At 44.5% G+C, this 19391-nt stretch overlaps 3 protein-coding genes across 5 annotated transcripts in view; 1 reads left to right on the forward strand and 2 right to left on the reverse strand.

Annotated features, from left to right (window-relative positions):
* The window catches only part of pcsk5a (proprotein convertase subtilisin/kexin type 5a), a 37321-nt gene extending 33955 nt beyond the window's left edge, over positions 1 to 3366 (forward strand). The window contains exons 35-37 of the mRNA XM_030355691.1: positions 954 to 1054; positions 1413 to 1659; positions 2381 to 3366. Coding sequence (XP_030211551.1) covers positions 954 to 1054; positions 1413 to 1659; positions 2381 to 2838 — 806 coding nt within the window. The 3' untranslated portion in view covers positions 2839 to 3366. The remainder of the gene's footprint in view (positions 1 to 953; positions 1055 to 1412; positions 1660 to 2380) is intronic.
* Positions 3367 to 4256: 890 nt separating this feature from the next.
* prune2 (prune homolog 2 with BCH domain) lies at positions 4257 to 12171 on the reverse strand. 3 transcript variants are annotated; one of them, XM_030355251.1, is made up of 12 exons: positions 12088 to 12108; positions 11550 to 11705; positions 9753 to 9822; positions 8802 to 9017; positions 7916 to 8092; positions 7410 to 7512; positions 6984 to 7115; positions 6555 to 6641; positions 6194 to 6292; positions 6039 to 6077; positions 4991 to 5041; positions 4257 to 4863 (listed from the first exon to the last, which is right to left on the reverse strand). In XM_030355251.1, exons 3-12 carry the CDS (start codon positions 9781 to 9783, stop codon positions 4830 to 4832), a joined length of 969 nt encoding a protein of 322 aa, XP_030211111.1. In that variant the 5' UTR covers positions 9784 to 9822; positions 11550 to 11705; positions 12088 to 12108; the 3' UTR covers positions 4257 to 4829. The 3 variants fall into 3 exon arrangements, with proteins under 3 accessions (XP_030211111.1, XP_030211112.1, XP_030211110.1); XM_030355252.1 differs by lacking the exon at positions 11550 to 11705 and having other exon boundaries at positions 12088 to 12171; XM_030355250.1 differs by lacking the exon at positions 12088 to 12108 and having other exon boundaries at positions 11550 to 12081.
* A 196-nt stretch (positions 12172 to 12367) lies between these two features.
* LOC115542818 (guanine nucleotide-binding protein subunit alpha-14) lies at positions 12368 to 18430 on the reverse strand. The gene is made up of 7 exons (XM_030355248.1): positions 18077 to 18430; positions 17457 to 17641; positions 16016 to 16170; positions 14649 to 14777; positions 14244 to 14373; positions 13933 to 14086; positions 12368 to 13413 (listed from the first exon to the last, which is right to left on the reverse strand). The coding sequence occupies exons 1-7, from the start codon at positions 18195 to 18197 to the stop codon at positions 13223 to 13225; spliced, it is 1065 nt and encodes a 354-aa protein (XP_030211108.1). The 5' UTR covers positions 18198 to 18430; the 3' UTR covers positions 12368 to 13222.
* Between the last annotated feature and the right edge of the window lie 961 nt (positions 18431 to 19391).

The following is a 19391-nucleotide window of genomic DNA, read 5'->3' on the forward strand; positions in this document are numbered from 1 at the left end:
ATTGTAGCAAACGTCAATGCTACAAGCCACCTAGGAGACTTAATTTGAGCATCTCTAGATAAATAAGGGAGCCTGTGAAGATTTAACCTGGTTTAATCTCTGCATATTGATTGCTTAAAATGCAACAGGTGTGCAGCCTTACCCAGCCCCAGAGTCCAATCAGACTCCGCCAGGTGAGGCTGCTTAAACCAGCACACACTCCCAGAGTCATACTGGAGTCCAATTAGTAAACTAGCGATGTAAATATTATGTCGGATAAGCTTAGACATAGGCTGCATGTGTGATTGGGGGCTGGGATCGAAATGTGAGCAAATGCGTTCCGCCAATTTCCCTGCATAAGACGTGTAACATTACCGCCACAACTTATAAAGTTGTGACGTAGCCTTTTACGGGAACAATGGCGTAACATTCAAGGAATAAGCCTGCACAATGAAGGACGCTCTGACTTATGATGCGCTGTTGTCCAAATGTGTCAGCCAATCACAATGTCCTCAAGGGGTCAAAGGTTTCTCTCCCCCCCCCCCCCTCTCTCTCTCTCTCTTTACCTATCTTTTTTTTTGTGTTTGAAATGCATTTGCATTTACTGCATTTTCTGCATTTCCGCATCAATATCAATCATAAATGCTGTGTGTGTGTGTGTGTGTGTGTGTGTGTGTGTGTGTGTGTGTGTGTGTGTGTGTGTGTGTGTGTGTGTGTGTGTGTGTCTTCAAAAAAATGTTTTATGACAAAAGAGGGTTACCGGAACATCTCTCCTTCATGCGTTACAATAACATCAAAACTTCCCCAAACAAAACTATATCTACAACTTTATCTACAAAATATGCATTACCAGCGTTACTGAAACCCGTTCCCCCAGAGATCACATCCTGGTATCACAGTGCCTCACCCCTGTACACTCTCGGTAGACATCGCTCTGTAAAGAGAGTATCAGCTTCTGCTTGTCGTCCCTGCAGGTAAAGAGGCACGCAGCTGCGAGTCCTGTCACGACGGCTACAGCTTTAGGAACGGCGCCTGTCAATCCATGTGCGCGTTCGGACAGTATCCAACACTACAGGTAGCTATTGTTCACTCACACATTTCCGCAATCCGGATCGCAATAAAACACGCAACAAATATGTAGAGAAGAGGAAGTGATGATTGACCGCATAACAATCAGCATAACCATAACCCACTATAACTCAAAGTAAGGAAGTACAGTTAAATAAATAACATTATTTAATGAATTATAGTTGTGATTGAGGTGTCGACGAAAGTATAAATAGGATCGTAATAATCAATAACAATCAAAAACAAAGCAGTTTTACACTCCACTTCGCCACACAGACAATAATAAACCATGCCTACCCTACCCAGTTTCACCCTCTCCCCGTTCAATACACACCCTGTACCTCCGCTGCGTCGCCCCCTCCCAGGACTCGGGTAACGGCTGTGAGGACTGCCACGGCTCCTGTCTGGAGTGCCGGGGCCCTGGCGAGGGGAACTGCACCGAGTGTCCTGTGCTGGCCATCTTGGCAGCCGGAGGGCGCTGTTTGCCCTGCTGCCGTCTCCAGGAGCCCGAAGAAGAAGGAGAGGACGGGGCCTCCCACAGGAGCGCGGTGTCCCCTGGGGGTCCATCCCAGCATCAGCAGCAGGACTGTTGTAACTGCACCGAGACTCAAGGTGGGCCTTACTCCGCCTGATTGGGTAAAGACCCGCTGTTCCTGGTTAAGGCCCGCCCACGCTGCCCAGAACCGCGCTCTGATTGGCTGTTTGACACAAGGTTTAGGTATTAGTTCAGAGATGGTTGAGTATAGGTTATAGTTTAGAGATGGTTAAGTATAGGCATTAGGTTATAGATGCTTAGGCTTAGTTATTAGGTTAGAGATGGTTACATTTAGGTATTAGTTTGAGATGGTTGAGTGTAGGCATTAGGTTAGAGATGGTTAAGTTGAGGTTTAAGTTTAGGTTAGGTTTAGAAATTGGTTAGGGTTGGGGTAACCCTAACCCCAACCCTAACCCATTAGGGTAAACCCCAACCCTAACCCTAACCCTTTATCCGTTCTAACTCTCAGGAGAGTGCATTCCAACACCCTGTATACTTCCTAACTCTCAGGAGAGTGCCTTCCAACACCCTGTATCCTTCCTAACTCTTAGGAGAGAGCCTTCCAACACCCTGTATCCTTCCTAACTCTTAAGAGAGTGCATTCCAACACCCTGTATCTGTCCTACCTCTCCCTGTATCCGTCCTAACTCTTAGGGGAGTGCATTCCAACACCCTGTATCCTTTCTAACTCTTAGGAGAGAGCCTTCCAACACCCTGTATCCTTCCAAACTCTTAAGAGAGTGCATCCCAACACCCTGTATCTGTCCTAACTCTCCCTGTATCCGTCCTAACTCTTAGGGGAGTGCATTCTCGGCACCAACTTTGCCTTCAGAAACGAGGAGGAAGAGGACGATTCCGGCGGCAACCTGGCCCTCTTCGTCACCAGCGGCCTCCTGCTGCTCCTGGGCCTGGGTGGCATCGTCATCTTCATCAGACACTCGCGCTCCAAGACCACGTCGCAGCCCGACATCATCATACCGCGCGGCTACGAGAAGCTAGGCGGCGGCGGCGGCGGCTTCTCGAATTCCGGGGGCGGGGGTTCGTCCTCCCGTCAGTCCCAGCTGGTCGACCTCAGTGGGAGGGGCAAAGGCGCCGCGGACGACGACGACGAGGACGAAGACGACGAGGACGAAGACGAGGACATCGTGTACATGGGCCAGGACGGCACGGTGTACAGGAAGTTCCGCTATGGACGGCCCGGCGAGGACAATGAGGACGAGCTGGAGTACGACGACGAGAGCTACGCCTTCCGGTGAAGCGGAGAAGCCCTGACGCGGTGGGGTGGGAGTTTTGTCCTTTTGACGTGTCTTTGCTTCCACTGCCGCACTTTGTCTCTCGCCCCCTCTCCCTCTCTCTCTCTCTCTCTCTCTCTCTGAGCTGATCGCCGAGAGCCGCATTCTCCGCTGTAACTGCGGAGCCGAGCGAGACGAAGACGGTAGATGAAAAGCTGTTTATAACGAGCTGGTGTGTATTGTGTCGCTTTTTTTCCATTCACAAAAATATGCTAAATATGTGACAGGAATATTCTTGGGTGCCTTGCAGTCTGGGGAAATGTGAATATTCCCTCCGATATGAAAGATAGTCTTCATGGGCGTTCACACTCCTGCTTTGTGAATTTTTCCTCTATCATGTTATTTATCTTTTAGACGCTTGTGGTGTTGAAGTGGCAGTTTAAAGTTGCTATCATTTCTTTCTGTTACGCACTCTCCCTTGTTTGCTGAGGTGGCTTTTAATTAGAAAATGCACTGGTGTTCAATTCAAATAAACTCTCCTACTTTTAACCCCCCTGGCTCCACTCATCCCGTCTAATATAGAGAATACAAATAAAAACACCACACCCGAGAGTCAGAGATAAATCATTTATTGATTTACTAGACAAGAGTCGATAAGTCTATGGCGTTTTCCCCAGTGAACTGTGGTAGAAGAGTCGTGTGGTGGGGGGGGGGGGGGGGGGGGGGTTATCTATGAGCTACAAGGTACATGCACATATGAACAAACATACTACCCACAACCCACTCAAACAGACACTCACACACACACGCAGAGCCCCTTTAGGATATTGTGCTTCGGAAACGCCCTGTTTAATTGTTGGGTCTTAAGACAGCTTATATACAGTATATAAGCTGTATACACGCACACACACACTTAAAATACACACGTCCACACACTTTCCCTCTCATAGAGGACCAACGGCTCAGGTTCACGTATTCAGATAGATGTAGTACACACACACATACACACACACACACACACACACACACACACACACACACACACACACACACATACGCACACACACACACAACGTAGCGGCACACAACGCCCAGCTTCAGGCTAGGGGTGGAATAAATATACATTGTGTGTCTTTCATTATAGAACAACAACGATCAGGATCAACCTTATTTGAATGATTGTTTCATATTTTGTGTTACATATACACCGGTATTCATATTTCAGCCGCTTTAGTGCACTGATATCCCCTGGTTAAGTGCACCCATCGCCGACACACCGAACGACCGACTTTATGCAGTAACACAGAAACGGACTGACACACACGCACACGTATACTAAAGTCGGTAAATCTTCGGCACTCATGCGTACAAATACAACACTGTCGCTTGGATTTTTTTTAAAAGAATCACACAGCGGTGCACTTGGCTGACTCTGCCAAGCGTGTTGCCAACAAGGATGGTCTGTGGTAGCAGTTCAATGTGCTGGCAGAGGAGAATTCTACATTTTTCTTTGTTGACAACATCCCCAAGAGGAACGATCACAACGAAACTCGTTTTTTTCGACAGGCAGACAAACGACTCATGGAAGGTGATCCACAAAACGTTATCATTTTCATCTGTGGCCATTTCATAGACAATGTACCGGAGAAGAAATATGCTGCGAGAGTTATTTTACCTACGCTGGTTATAAGCAAAGTCCCAGATACTGCAGTCTCTTTGTGTCAAAACTTGCCTTGGGTAAGACTCTTTGTCTGAGTGAGTGTGTGTATGTGTCTGTCTGTATGTATCTGTGTGTTTATATATATAAATATATAAACGGGGAATAAGTGAATCCAAGGTCTTGAGTGACAGAAACGCCAGACACAAACACAAACTTAACCTGCCCTCAGTCTCCTCAGTTTCCCAGCTGACAGCATCAAGAATACAGCGACAAAGACGACGATCTCTGGAACATAATCTAGTCTTGTGGTGATCTGTGTGTGTGTGTGTGTGCGTGTCTGTGCGCGAGTGTGACTTTAGGAGGGGCTGACACCGGCTTCATCAGGTTTGCTTGAAAGAAGAGGAAAAGAAACAAAATATGAGGAAGACATTGTTAGACCTCGTTCTTATAAGGTTGACGCAACATTGAAATATGCATGCTGTTTCTCTTCCTCCACTTTGAACTTTGAATACTTACTTCTGCGTCCTGCTAGCACTTGGCTCCGGCCCCAGAAGAAAACTGTTAATTCTGATACAAACATACAAGGAAAGGGGGGTTGGGGGGTTAATAAATATGCTGCAAGAACACCTCTTGTGTGTTGTGAATCCGAGTGCACTCGACAAGAACGCAGAACACTTCATTATAATGAAATATATTAATAATGATAATTACAGCTCTTAGCGGCACTAGTAAAGTGCAGCTGATTAATTGGCAGGTCGTTATAGCATAGCCTTACGATGGATGAAAGCAAAAGCAACTTTTCCCTTTATGTGTATTTCTTCGCTATATATGAGACCACAGCAAAGTGGTCTGAAAGATCTTTCTGTCTTCCGGTGCACCGGCAGATCAATGGATCCTCAGAAAACATAATTGAACTGAAACAGGGCAAGTAGTCCTCTGGTAATGTGACGTGCACCGCCTCAAAGTTGACGCAGAGAGTAATCGGCACGTTTTATAAGTCGGACGCTCGCTTTACCAAAGCGGGCCCACACACTTTAAAAAGGTTGCACTCACACTTTAAGAATGAAGAAAGAACCAGTTAAGAAGTTCTAACTTGTGCATATCGTTAGCCTCATGGCATAATTGCCTCAGTCATATACAAAGGTTCAGCTTGTATTTATCGTAAAAAATGCCGACGTAGGCAGATAGTGATTATGGAATCTAAAAATTGCTTTGATTGGCTTAGGATATAGTGAATAGGATTAGTTCAATGAGGCACAGAGACTCAGCAGCCCTAGGAGAGAAGAGTCAGGTTTGAAAGCACAATTTGGCCAAAATATGACTTAGGCAATTATGCTGGGAGGCTAACGACATGTAACACACAAGACGGCTAATCGTCCGCTGAGGTGGAGCTCCGGCCAGAGGCTAACTGAGCGCTGTAGTGTGTTCGTTGGGGCTAGCGGCGCTTCAGCAAACCGCGCGTGCGTACTTATTTAAAAACGCATGTGCGCACCTCCCCCGAGGCACTGTGGTGAAGCAACGAGGCGCAAAAGCAAAATAAACAAAGAAACGAGTCGTTGCTTACTTGGAACTCTCCGTGGCTTCCTTCAGCTCCTCGTCAAGCCTGGGGAGGGGGGGGGGGGGGTGAGAGGTGGAGCGACGTCAGCATAAATACAGAGATTGATACGGACTGGGATGCACAGGGTGAGCGGGGGAAACGGCGTGGTCGGCCAAGCTCACCTAATGATGCATTCTGGGATATGGACGTACTCCATGGGGATTAATTCTCGGAGCTCATCCAGGCTGTTCACGTATTTGATCTTGTTGCTGAACTTGGTGCTGTGATAGGAACGGAGAGAGAGACATACGCACACACAAACACACACACACACACACACACATACATGGAAACATGCACGTGTGCACATACACACAGAGGCACACAAACACACACATGAACACACCATGTTCACTCGATTCAATTGATAAGTGAATTTAAATCAGCTATGCATCTAATGTATACACCCTGGACATCTTCTATAATAACAGTGGTTTTGAAGTCGATATTGTGTGCGGTTTAGAGAAAAGCAGAGGAGTTTACCTGATGAAGGGCCGTGTGATGGCCAGGATGGTTCTGATGAACCACGACGGATGAACAATGATGAAGGATTTCAAATTCTTCCTGAGTCTGCAGACGACATGAAGGAGCAGGTGTCAGAATGTGAGAGGGGAAGGATGGTACGGTGGTGAATAGGTTGTTCCAGTCCCAGGGGAAACCCAATGCCCTGCAGCCCAACTCTATGCGACAGTTTGAGTGAAAGGCCCAGCCAATCTCTGCCCCTTGATGACCTGTCTCTGGACTGTACCCCTTATAGGCTTGTGTTGCGTGAGAAAGGCCTTGTTTATCAGTGTCATTATGTACTTGTAACTGACTTGGCAAAAGAAGCGTAATAAGCACCTAATTATGCTAATGGTACAGTTTGGAAACAAATGAGGCCATGCACTGATGGATACAATGGATTGGACCAACCGTCTGTCAATCATCTGATAACATCTCTTCAGCCAACCGAGGCCGGGCATTCTCCGGTGGGGCGTGGCGCCGTTCAGGTACACGATCATGTAGTCCTCAGCTACCATCAGCTCCAGTGTACTGATGACGTACCTAGAAAACAACAACAAAATACATCTTCTTACAAACTCAATGGGCCATTCGTTTAAAAGGGTGTTCAACTAAGGGTTTATGATGATTAGAACTTCCCATCCACAGTTTTTAGAAGTGTGTTAATATAAGTATGAGTTTGTGTGTGTGTTTGCTTGAGTGCGTTATTGTGAGCATGTTGATGTATGAATGTGTGTGTATGTGCATTCAAGTCTGTTTTTTGCGTTGATGTGTATGTGTGCGTGTGAGTGTTTGCGTTCATATATGTGTGTGTGTGTGTCCGTGTGTGTCTCTCACAGAAAGAGGTTCTCCATGACTTCGTGGTAATCTTCGCTATCGCTGTCTGGCAGGAAGCAGGCGGCAAACACTATGATGGCGTGAACTCCGTTACCATAGTAACCTTGACGACATTGTTGAAAAGTAGGTAAAAGAAAGCAGAGAAATAGTTTTATTTAATTTTTATATACTGTATACAGTACATATATATATATATATTTCTATAGATATAATTAGATCCTACAGACTTGTAAGCCTCCGATAAAAGATCGATATATACATATATATATAATTATATGTATATAGGATATATCTTTTATCGGATCGAAAAAATAGTTATATATATATAGAAATGTTCCTAAAATACACTATATCATTCTAGCCTTGAGATAAAAGACCGATACACATTTATCTTAACGTACAGTCATTCTCACCATACAGTACGTCGACGAAACCTCGACGCACGGCACAAAGCCAGGGTGACTTGTGTCGTTCCATGAGTGTGTGTGTGTGTGTGTGGGAGTCACCTCCGTGGGAGATGACCTTCTGGTAGGGCTCGATGCTCTTCATGTTGATGCGGTGCTCCTGCTCCCCGATGACCACGGCCCGCCACAGCTGGCCCTCCTGCCGCTCCTCCTCCGCGCTGCACGTCGGGATTGGCTCCACCGGCTCCCTCGCCCCGCTCCTATTGGCTGCTCGGGGATCTGGTTAAAACAAACACCCCAAAACACAACCTTGTCATCGTGTCTCGAGGGACTACATATTGTTGAGATGGTTTATGCTTCACATCCCGAGGGGTTGGTGGTTTGGCAGAATATAATATTATAATATCATATTATCCATAAATATTTTTGCATTAAAGTATTGGTAAATGGACCGCATTTATATAGCGCTTAACAATAGTGCCTGACATTCAGCCATTCATGCACAAACCGACGGCGGCGTCAGCCATGCAAGGCGACAGCCAGCTCGTCAGGAGCAGCTAGGATGAGGTGCCTTGCTCAGGGACACCTCGACACTCAGCTAGGAGGAGCCGGGAATCGAACTAGCAACCTTGCCATCACCGGCCAACCCGCTCTACCCAGTGGCGGTTCTACGGGGGCCAATTCCCCACACAATGTTATACACTTCTTTGAAAACCGCTTCGCGGCCCGTTTATATTTTTTACTGCTCGTGGCGCCCCCGAAGTGATTTGGCGCCCCCCACAAATATGGCGCCCCGGGCCTGCTTCGCCCGTGCCTAAGACCGCCACTGGCTCTACCTCCTGAGCTACTTCCGCTCGGGCAAAGAGAAAGACGACAACATTAGCTTAGCTAACAAGCTTAAACCCTCTATGTGTGGCGCTTTTAATTCCTGGACGCGGTGGCCTCTGGGGGCCCCCGTTGGGGGTCCGGCCTGGCGACGCTGACCCACCGTCCCAGTCCATCTCGTGGTCGGTGTAGTCCAGGTTATCGCCCTCGTCCGGCGTGTCAAGGTCGTCCACGTCGATGTCAAGGTCGTCGGGGGTCTCTCCCAGCTCGTCCTCGCTCTGGTCCAGGGAGAGGCTGATGGGGGGGGCGGACAGCTTCTTCCTCTGGGCCGGCCCTCCTCCTCCTCCTCCCCCTTGCAGGGGGAGCGAGGTTGGAGGGGCTATGGGGAACGTTATATATTATGATCATATATACATCGATATAGTATAGATGGTGCCATCATCTTTAGTTTCAAAGGAACGATGAATCACAATTGGTTCTGATACATGGCGGGTATTGCTGATATAAATGTATGTATGTATGTATGTATGTGTGTGTGTGTGTGTGTGTGTGTGTGTGTGTGTGTGTGTGTGTGTGTGTGTGTGTGTGTGTGTGTGTGTGTGTGTGTGTGTGTGTGTGTGTGTGTGTATGTATGTATGTATGTATGTATGTATGTATGTATGCATGCATGCATGCATGCATGTATCTTTCTATCTATCTATCTATCCATCCATCCATCCATCTATCTATCTAATTATTTTTATTATGGTCTATTCCGCTTACACCACAGTTACCAACAATTACTATTAGATATAAGTTACTCTCATTAAAATGATATTATTATTATTATTATTACGGAGACATTGAATATCCTTCTGTGGAATCTGAGCGCATTGTTTTTTAGGGTGGTCAAGCAACATCCCGTCGATATCATTTCAGTTGACTATTGTTCCCAATCATTGAATTTGACGCACATCGATTTGGAACCGTTAAAGGGAAGGTCGTGCTGTTACTGACAACGAAAAAAGAGAAGATTCATGAATAACTACAAGCAACTCAATCCAATATGGAACCTTGGAGCGAGAAAAATAGAGAACCATCTCTCAGGTCAGCGAGGTGCTTTGGTGGGTCTCACCTGGTCTAGAGTCTCTGTCAGTGGTGCTCATCTTACACTCAGGAGGCAGGCACACATCACCTGGAAGAACCTGTCAAGAGCCAATGGTTCCTGTTTATTGGTCATGCGAGCACATGAAGGAAGATGAGAAGGCCGGCAATTTGAGACATCCTCGACAGTGTAAAGTAACTAACAAAGCGCAAGATTAAAATAAGTCATCAAATAGGGGGACTAAAATCATGAAATGTGATCTGGATGGCGTAATCCGTTGGTGATGAAATAGGGATATAGTGTGAGGTGGGATTATTCTCTAGGGATGAGGTCACACACTTTGGTGAGCGTGTGACGGATGACAGTGGCGTGTCAGGTCTACGCTCCCTTCAAATTCATCATGGACTCAGCATACTCGAAGAGGCGCACCGCACTGACACACACACACACGCACGCACACACACACACAGAAGAACACGCGTCAACTTCAAATCACTCATTGCTGACTTGTGGGGACCAAGGTGCAGACTCACACACACACACACACACACACACACAAACACACACACACACACACACACACACACACACACACACAAATATAAGGTAGAAACACCCTAAACACAACCTTAGGGTCCTCAGACGATGACCTTCCTCAAAAAGGGTGTACAACGAGGATAATAATACAGATATAACATCATAATAATACCAATTATGTTTATTGCTTTGTAGGCTACACAACACTCCTGATTTAGTAGATACAAACATATATTCGATTAAATAAACGAAGCAGTTCTCGTGGAACTTTAAAGCAATGATTATATTGACACAGTTTGTCTTGAAAAGATTTTAGTTCAAAAGTTGTAATGGAGTCAATGTGCTGACTTTTCATGTGTTATAACACCATCTCTGTGATCGTTTCTTGCCTTGCCTATGATGACTTCGTTCATTGTATCAATTTTAAACAATTTGGACCATGAGGAATAGAGTTTTGGTTGTTTTATATCTATACACATACACACAGAGACTCAGGCCCTCGCACAAACACTCGCACCCACACACAAACACAAAAAAAAAAACACGCCTCTGCTGTTCAATTCAAATGTCCAGTCTTGGACAGGACAGAGAGTCAGCTCTGATGCAAATTTCCCATGGGTCACAGGCACGTAAGGACAGAAAGCCGACTTCCTCTCTGGGGAAGCGGCTGCCAGATTGTAGAGAACAGGACTGTGTTAGCGAAACCACAGACAAGACAACAACATAAAAAATCTAAGATTTATGGATGTTGATGATGGCGATGATGTCATGTTGTTGGTGTCATCTGTGAAAAGAAACGAGCCAACCAACCCATCCAGGGGAGGAGGGGTGGATGGAGGGGGGAGTCAGCATCAGCTGTTCTCTCCATCCTCCATGGAGGGATAACAACTAACGTCATCACATCTCTATTAGGACCACTGTGCCGAGACTAGCAGCCCCTCCCCCTACCTCCATCCTCTCTCTTCCTGTCTCCCCCGGCTAGAAAAGAGAGAGAGAGAGAGAGAGAGAGAGAGAGAGAGAGAGAGAGAGAGAGAGAGAGAGAGAGAGAGAGAGAGAGAGAGAGAGAGAGAGAGAGAGAGAGAGAGAGAGAGAGAGAGAGAGAGAGAGAGAGAGAGAGAGAGAGAGAGAGAGAGAGAGAGAGAGAGAGAGAGAGAGAGAGAGAGAGAGAGAGAGAGAGAGAGAGAGAGAGAGAGAGAGAGAGAGAGAGAGAGAGAGAGAGACCCTTCCATCCCTTTTCCCCCCTCCTTATTGCTATTTTCTCCAAATCAAACATCATCTTATTTGACTCACCTCTGCTGCACAGGAACTGCTGACCTGCTTTGATTCAGAGCATGGATGGGCTCTCCCAGCTCCCTTTGCCTAATCTTTTCTTCCCGTCTCTCCGCAGAGATGCTCGGCTTACAAACAGCTCGCAGCTTCCACCATTTTGTGGTCACATGATCTAGGCTATGACCAAATAAGGGCAATCACCTGCTAGAATGGCTCTTCACAGTCTCAAAGAAGCAGTGCGTTGGCACAGTATATGGAGAGAGCGAGATAATGTCGATTGTGAGCTAGTTGAAGTTTAAAAGATTCAAGCGTACGGTTTATTAATAAAAAAAATGATAAATATAATATAGTAGGCTATTTATAGCATACCCTTTAAAATCTTATAACTTATAGGCCTAACGCAATTTCGCTGAACAGCGTCTTTCACCAGTGAGCGTCATTAATCAAACCATTGATAAAAACACCATAGGCCGCGGACACGTATCCGTCCATCGAAATCAAATGTTCAGTATAACTAATGGGGTAAAAAGCGAGGTATACGGACCGTTCTGTACCTTACCTCTTTCTGTCTTGGTAATTTAACCCCCTCCCTCCCCGCCCCCGCCCCCGCCCCCGCCCCCGCCCCGAGGTTGCACGATAACAAGAGTCTAGTGTAGTTCCCTCCCGTTTGGTACAAAGGTCGCACCTGCCGGCCAAATCGGCCACACCCCCAAAGCTTTTAGGTAAATCTGACACGCTGTATCCGCTGGTCATCAATTGTAGCTGGATCTATCATACAAAGTAGCTTCTGATGATTGTTTTTGTTTAAAAAACAAAACATTTGTATGTATACCAGGACATGAATTGTTAAAATATTTATTAAATGATAAAGTAAAAAAATGTGCAACCATTACATTTGATCATAAAGCAAAAGGAAAATAATCTAAACTGAATCTCCCGTCCTAAAACACCTACTTATAAAATACTTTAACGAGTATTCTTCTTTTTATTGTTCGTCCTGGCACTTTTTGACTATTGTATTTTGTGATGCTGAAAAATAGAACTTGGCATCGTGTAGCATCTTATCCTAGCTATGTAAGTGCTTGGCACTTGTTGTATGAACATCCTTACGACAGCAATACAATTTTGTTTCTCTTTCTCCTGACAAATGTACTTATTTTAAGTCGCTTTGGATAAAAGTTTCTGCAAAAGTGCTCTAAATATAATTGTACTACATTTTAGTTCCTCTAATAAATATTTATAAGGAACACAGGAAGGAAGTATATACCCTACATATACACTGCCAAGAAGAGAAGTCTTTAAGGCAAGTATGGTGCATCCTTATCTCCTCGGAATTAGCTGACTAAGCGATTGGACAGTGAAGTAATATGTCACACGACATAGCAACCTCGAAGTCCAGTAAGCCCCAATTAGCTATTGGAGATCCTTTGAGACTTTTGCATTATCAAACATGACTACATTCATTTCACATTAGTAACTTAACTAAACAAGAAAGATAAAGCTGACTCAGCAGCAGCCACCTGGGAGGTCATAACTTCTATCATTGACTGGCTTCAGGTTTTGGCATGTTGTCAGCTACCATAGCGGAAGACGTAATAAGAACTCTGTTATCTGCAACAGAATGCACAACCCCCCCCCCCCCCCACCCAAAAAAATAAAACATACAAAAGACGACTCCCAATCTTTCTCAGTCACTATGTTAAGTTGAACTGGTTGAAGTTGATCTCCATGACAATGTTTTTGACGTCAACGAAGACCCGTCGGATGTTCTCCGTGTCTGTGGCGCAGGTGTAGTGATGGTAGAGGGTCTTCATGTGGTCGGCGTGCTGGTCCGTATACATCTGTAGGATGAACTTCTTGGCTTCAGCAGCGTCTCCCCGGGGCCCTGGGTGAAAGAGTTGTAGACGACTTGTGAATTACGTAGAAGAGACATGCGTTAATTAGCTGCGTTTCCATCTAAAAGGTGATGCGAATCTTTAGAAAGTTCGCAAAAAAGTAATTCGAATTAGGTGCGTTTCCATCAAGTGGTTGGAGCGGAATAGGGTGATGACATTACATGTTGATGTCGGCAGGGTTGCTAGGGCCGGTCGTTATGCGGAAATCGGAAAGACTGTCAGTCCTGTGTGCTCAAAGTTCGCTACGTCACAGCTGTTTCGAAAAGTGTGTTTCCATCTCCCATTTTGCGAATTTACTCTCTTTCGCATTTCTCAAAAACCACCTCAAGCTAGCATCAAGAGTGGGGTTCGAGATGCATAGAGACACATTCCCTAGATAGATTGACCCCTGGATGGTCACGTTTTAGTCGTGAGAGAACAAAAAAAATAGCTGTTTTCTAAAAAAAGGACATAATGCAGGTTTTAATCAATATCATTGATCGTGAGTCATCATTGATCGTATGTCAGACCTCTGAACGTGGGGAAATAGTCCGCCAAGTGGGAATGTGGGATCTTTTCCTCCAGCAGGTCTGTTTTGTTGAGGAAGAGGATGAAGTGGGTCTCTTGGAAACAGGGGTTGGAGACAATAGTCCTGAATAAAGCTTTGCTCTCTTCCAGTCGATTCTGAGGAGATCAGAAACATGAACTAAGCTTGAAAAAACATCGATCAACAGCCGAACTTCTGGACAGGATGAAAAGTATGATCGACTTCCTCTCTTCTTAAACATTTAAAAGAAACAGTGACGCAAATTTAACAAACAAAGCGTGTCTTTGCCCTTACCTCCTTCGTATTTTCAAAGAGGACCTGGTCATACTCGCTGAGGGCAACAAGGAAAATAACGGTGGTTACGGACTCAAAACAATGGATCCACTTCCTCCGCTCCGAGCGCTGGCCTCCCACATCCACCATCCTGTATCAAAGGACCCATAGAATAGACCTATTCAAAAGTAGCATTTTAGGTGGACCTTATTATGAATGATGTAATCCAATGATTCCTGCACTATTTGGGTAGTAGCTTCATGGTTGAATACACTTATTGTAAGTCAATCAAATCAATGTCGTACAACTGGGATTAAAGGTGACATATTATACCACTAGGTCTGAGTGTGATTACTATCACTTAAGAGCTATACAAATAAAATAGACTTGAATGTGAAGTGTGACCAGGCCGAAAAGGGGACCGACCTGAACAGAACAACCTTCAGGTCAAAGGGGTACTCTATGATACCCGTGGTGGGCACTCTGACTCGTAGAATGTCCTGCAGCGTGGGGACGTACGACGGAGCAGTGATTCTGTCCAAATCACTCAGGTAGCTGAAAGACAAACACATTAAACGACAGCGGACAGGGACGTCTAGGGGTTACTTACTTCATTAATTAAAAACACAGAAAGGAAAATTACCCTGTTTTCAAAGGAACCTTAAAGGATGCTTATTTGTAGCCCTGCTTCTACTCTGATAGTATGTTATACAGTACAAATGTATGTTTAACTATAAGTACTTTCTACTTGTAATTCATTGGTACATTTCATTCCAGATAAATAGTTTTCGTACTTAAAGTGTATGTAAATAAATGTAGCTAAAGCAAAACAGGAAGACAAATTCCCCCTTCTATTTCTCGTCGATCAATCTGTTCTGCATTCTCACGCTGTCATTGTAGATTCCTCCCCCTTATCTCTCAAAAAAATCAGAAACCTCTTTTCCTGTTCAAACAGGGGCAATTGTGCCAAACTCAGCACAATCTCAGCATATATATACACTTCTCAGCCTTGCTCATATCTGCTGTTTGTGACTTGTTACAGCCCACCTCCATCCACTTCTCCTCCGGCTTAGCTCCTGTCTTCTCCCTCAGATCGGATTGTGTCCCTCAAGGCAGATTCTCCAGCCATAGTTACCACCACAACCAGCGTTCAGACGCCATTAGGGTAGAAGTCCTCTCCGGAAAGACTTGATCGATCAACCCCATGAAGGAATTCAATGGGGTCTAATCACCAAATGTGTAGTTTTCAATAAATGTTGTGGTTCATTTAAAAAACGAAACACTCCTGATTGGAATATCAGTAAAGTCACAATCTATCATCAAATGAGGTCACAACATGGGGTTAGAGCTTACGGCCCACGGATGAAAGCCCTTGCTTTTGCAGTGAAGGTTACAAATTGGGTTTCTGTGGCGAAATTCTCGACATGAGTTTTCCATCACCCAGGTCGTTCCGCAAGAGAGAGTATGGCAGAGCTACTGCAACAGACTTGCTATTTACTTTACCTCACTTGTGATTGTGGCGGCACACTTGCACATTTGTGTTTTCTTTGCAGTAGGAGGCGTCAAAGAGAACGAAACGGTGATCTTTGAGATTGTCCCTTTAAGAGCAATTGATTTAAGCTACTTTATTTGAGCTTATTTTTAAAACTTTTTTATGACTTTCACTTAGGTCGATTCACTTTCAACTAAGATTTCCGTACTTTTACTCGAGAGTTTCTATCTAGTATAGGCCTACAGACACATACAAATACACACACCATTCTCATTTCCATGACATGGTTATTATAACTCACTATTCGGCGGAGTCAGAGAGCTGGAATTCCCTCCTGCGTTGGAAGCCTCTGCGGACCCCCTGGTCGCTCCACACCTTGCGGATGGCCTCCACCTGCCAGAGCTCCAGAGCAGACACCTGGCCTGCTTGGAGCTGGCTCAGCCTCTCCGCCAGGACCTGGCATACACACAGACTATAAACCTACAGGCTGAGAGATCAAGATTATCATCAAGCGTAGCGTTATCCTGGTCTACCGCAACGCAATTTCCCTTTTCTTACTTCCTATGAGCTCATAACATGCCCGTAGCCAGTAATGATCTCACCGAGGTCCGAACCTTGGTAATCTTTTCACAGCTAAAATTGGAGACTTCAAGTGTATAAAAGATCAGAGGTTCACTTTCCCCCACTGAGCCAGTCCATAACAACCGGTGGGTCGAAGGAAAAAACCAAATACACATTTCAATCCAAAATTCACCAATGTGCTCATGATCAGAACAATTAACATTCAAGAATTGTAACTGCTGGCTCCAAAGTCACTGTCGGTCAGTCCGTGAGCATGTGCATGGGTGTGTAAACACAGAACCCTTATGCTTCATTCATATCAGTTAAAAAACACACCCTCCTTCACTTACACTGTCAATTTATTGAAGTGTCGCTGTGCATTCAGAATTTAGAAGTTTCACCCTGGCTATAGCACACACACTGTCGTCACACAGATGTCTAACTGCGCGCCTCTGTGAGCATGCGCAGTGGTGTTTAGAATCACATAATCAAAACATGTGGATGTGTTTGTTTTCTGGCACGATTTGACAAAGCTACCGAACCAGAGTGGTTCATGTGCACTTACTTGTGATGGATAAACCAAGATACAGCCATGGGAGCTGCTTAACACACGATAGGAATATAATGGACTTCAATTGATGGCCAACTGCCCAGTTTCGGAATACGTCTACATCATAAGAGAAGCTGAGTTGAACAAAAATGTTGTCTGATTTACATCCTAAGATAGAGAACATTCACAATTGCAGAATCAAACTGGCAAAAACATTGAATCTAAAGTTGGACTCAGGAGACTAGGCTGAACCTACCCATCCACTAAGTCCCCCTTCTAAAGACTTAGGGAATGACTAGAAAACAGAAGGGATTATAATAACCCAAATATAATCGCACAATAACTGCACTGGGAATGAACAAGGTCTAGCCCTGGCGGAGGTTGACCTTTAAACTAAGCCCAACTCCTCTCAAAGCTAATGGATTGAGTGGCAACCACAAAATAAGTTTAAACCAACTGTAGTCTTGCTTAGACTGAGCCGAATGGATGAGGGTTAGGTTTAAGGTCAGGCTAATCCTAAAAGCACCAACTCATCTCAGATATTATGGAATGGACGGTTTGTGGGTGCGTGTGTGCGTATGTGGGAGCATGAGTTTGTGCACTTTACAAAGAAATTACAAAAGTATCTCACAATGTTATTGCCGTCATAGTAGTCGATGTGTAACATCCCCATTGCGCTAATCAGTGCCTGGATGGCAGTGACCATGTTCTGAAACACGAGACGAGCAAAGCTTCTTCTCTCCGCCTCTGTGTATCCAGATCCATGGATGATTCTCATCTGCTTGATGAAAGTGCTCTTCCCACTTTCCCCGGTCCCTGGGCACATCAGAGAAATACGGATGACGAAAAAAGGACTAGAATCAAAGGGTGCCAGAAATATGACGTTTGTAACCAACCTGTTGTGACACACACACACACACACACACACGTATATATATATATATACATATATATATATATATATACATACACACATATATATATATATACATACACACATATATATATATATATATATATATATACACACACACACACACACACACACACACACACACACACACACACACAGACAAACACACGCATTTATTCGCATTCACCATTGCATTTCACATTAAATAAATGAAAGACATTTCTAAGTTTCATCTAGATTCTCAGCCGCATTAGTTCCTCAGTCAATTCGTGGAAGTCAGAGAGGTCAAAAATGTGTTGGGCGACCACTTTAATTACCGGAGCCCATGGCAGACTTACCTAAGAGAAGCAACTTTAATTCCCGGTGTGATTGCTGTTTATCACGACGAAGCCTTCTTTCTATTTCAGCATGTATCCTGCGTTGTTCTATTTTGTCCTCGGACATACAACATTCGCCCATTGTAAACTGTAGTGTGTGCTGTTGAGGGTTAGGTAGCCTATGTTATAATAGGGCTATGTTATCAAAGCAATGTCAGGAATAAGAAGATGGCTAGATATTTCAACTGAAGCGCACGGTTAAAGTTCCTCCAGCTGGGTGAGTCATTTAAGGCATTAATTCTTCCTCATTCTTCTCATTCGTCAATAAAGAAAGAACCTGCAGGTGAGTTTCACATTCCTTGGTTAAGAGGCGGGGAAATAGGCAGTCCTTGGCTTGGAGGTATGCGTTAACAGGCAATCTGGGAGATGATCCTGTATTGTATCGTTATCATGGTCTACTGAAACGTCATGTTCGGTCGTATATTTCCTATGAGCTGTCCACACCAGTGAACAAGTAGCTCCGGATGGATAATAATTATTACGAAATAAAAAATAGTAACAGAAACTACAAGGAGAATAAATGTCGAGTTCTCACGAACATTTTAGAAAAACAACAAAATCATGTAGCGGAAACGGATATCTCTTAACGACAGTCTTCTCTCTCGCCTATAACACCCATTTGTATAAGTCGTTCCGTCGTCAGTTAATATGCGAACAATTCATGTGGCAAAACCTGTTACTTAGGTGATGAGTAGGGAACAGCCTTTTGTTAGTGAGACACAGATATGCACTTGCTGGTGTAGGTAACAGTAGAAAGGAAACGGGAAAAACCTGCCGATCACCATGGTAGGCTATAGAGAATTAGGTGATGGAGTAGGCCTAGAGGAGTTGGGTGGCTAATCATTTTATTTACGGAACTTACAACAACTGCTTTAAGCACATTATTACATTAACAGGCGAACACAATAAAAAATAAAGTAACACATATAATGCAACAGAAATACCAAGAGTGAAAGCGAAATATAAAACAAAAAGTGCAATTTGCAAATCAATACCTGTTAGCAAGTGAATGTGTTATAAGCAATCATGAATCCTCAAATAGAAGATTAAACCATTTAAAATATGATGACTAATATAATATAATATTAAATAACATATAATAAAATTAAATGTAATATTTATTTTTTGCTGATCCAAAAAGATTGCTCGAAATCTCATGGCGCGTTCACATCGCTGGGAATTATGGGGAAAACATTTTTCACGATGTCAGAAAGTTATCGTGTTCTCATGGCGCTCTGATGGTTCTACTTCCATTTGCTAACTGGGTCCAGATTTT

Source organism: Gadus morhua, chromosome 4 (genome assembly GCF_902167405.1).
Source record: "Gadus morhua chromosome 4, gadMor3.0, whole genome shotgun sequence".
NCBI classification, from domain to species: Eukaryota; Metazoa; Chordata; class Actinopteri; order Gadiformes; family Gadidae; genus Gadus; species Gadus morhua.

Excerpts from the sequence above, each read along its gene's own strand:
- prune2 (XM_030355252.1), bottom strand. The coding sequence starts at position 9,783 with ATGAGCACCACTGACAGAGACTCTAGACCAG. Across the intron at positions 9,018-9,752 it reads TGACAGAGACTCTAGACCAG|CCCCTCCAACCTCGCTCCCC; the intron begins GTGAGACCCACC and ends CGTTCCCCATAG. Across the intron at positions 6,293-6,554 it reads ATCACACGGCCCTTCATCAG|CACCAAGTTCAGCAACAAGA; the intron begins GTAAACTCCTCT and ends TTCCTATCACAG.
- LOC115542818 (XM_030355248.1), bottom strand. The coding sequence starts at position 18,197 with ATGGGCGAATGTTGTATGTCCGAGGACAAAATAGAACAACGCAGGATA. Across the intron at positions 14,087-14,243 it reads TCTTTGAAAATACGAAGGAG|AATCGACTGGAAGAGAGCAA; the intron begins GTAAGGGCAAAG and ends TGATCTCCTCAG. Across the intron at positions 13,414-13,932 it reads CTATTTCCCCACGTTCAGAG|GGCCCCGGGGAGACGCTGCT; the intron begins GTCTGACATACG and ends TCTTTCACCCAG.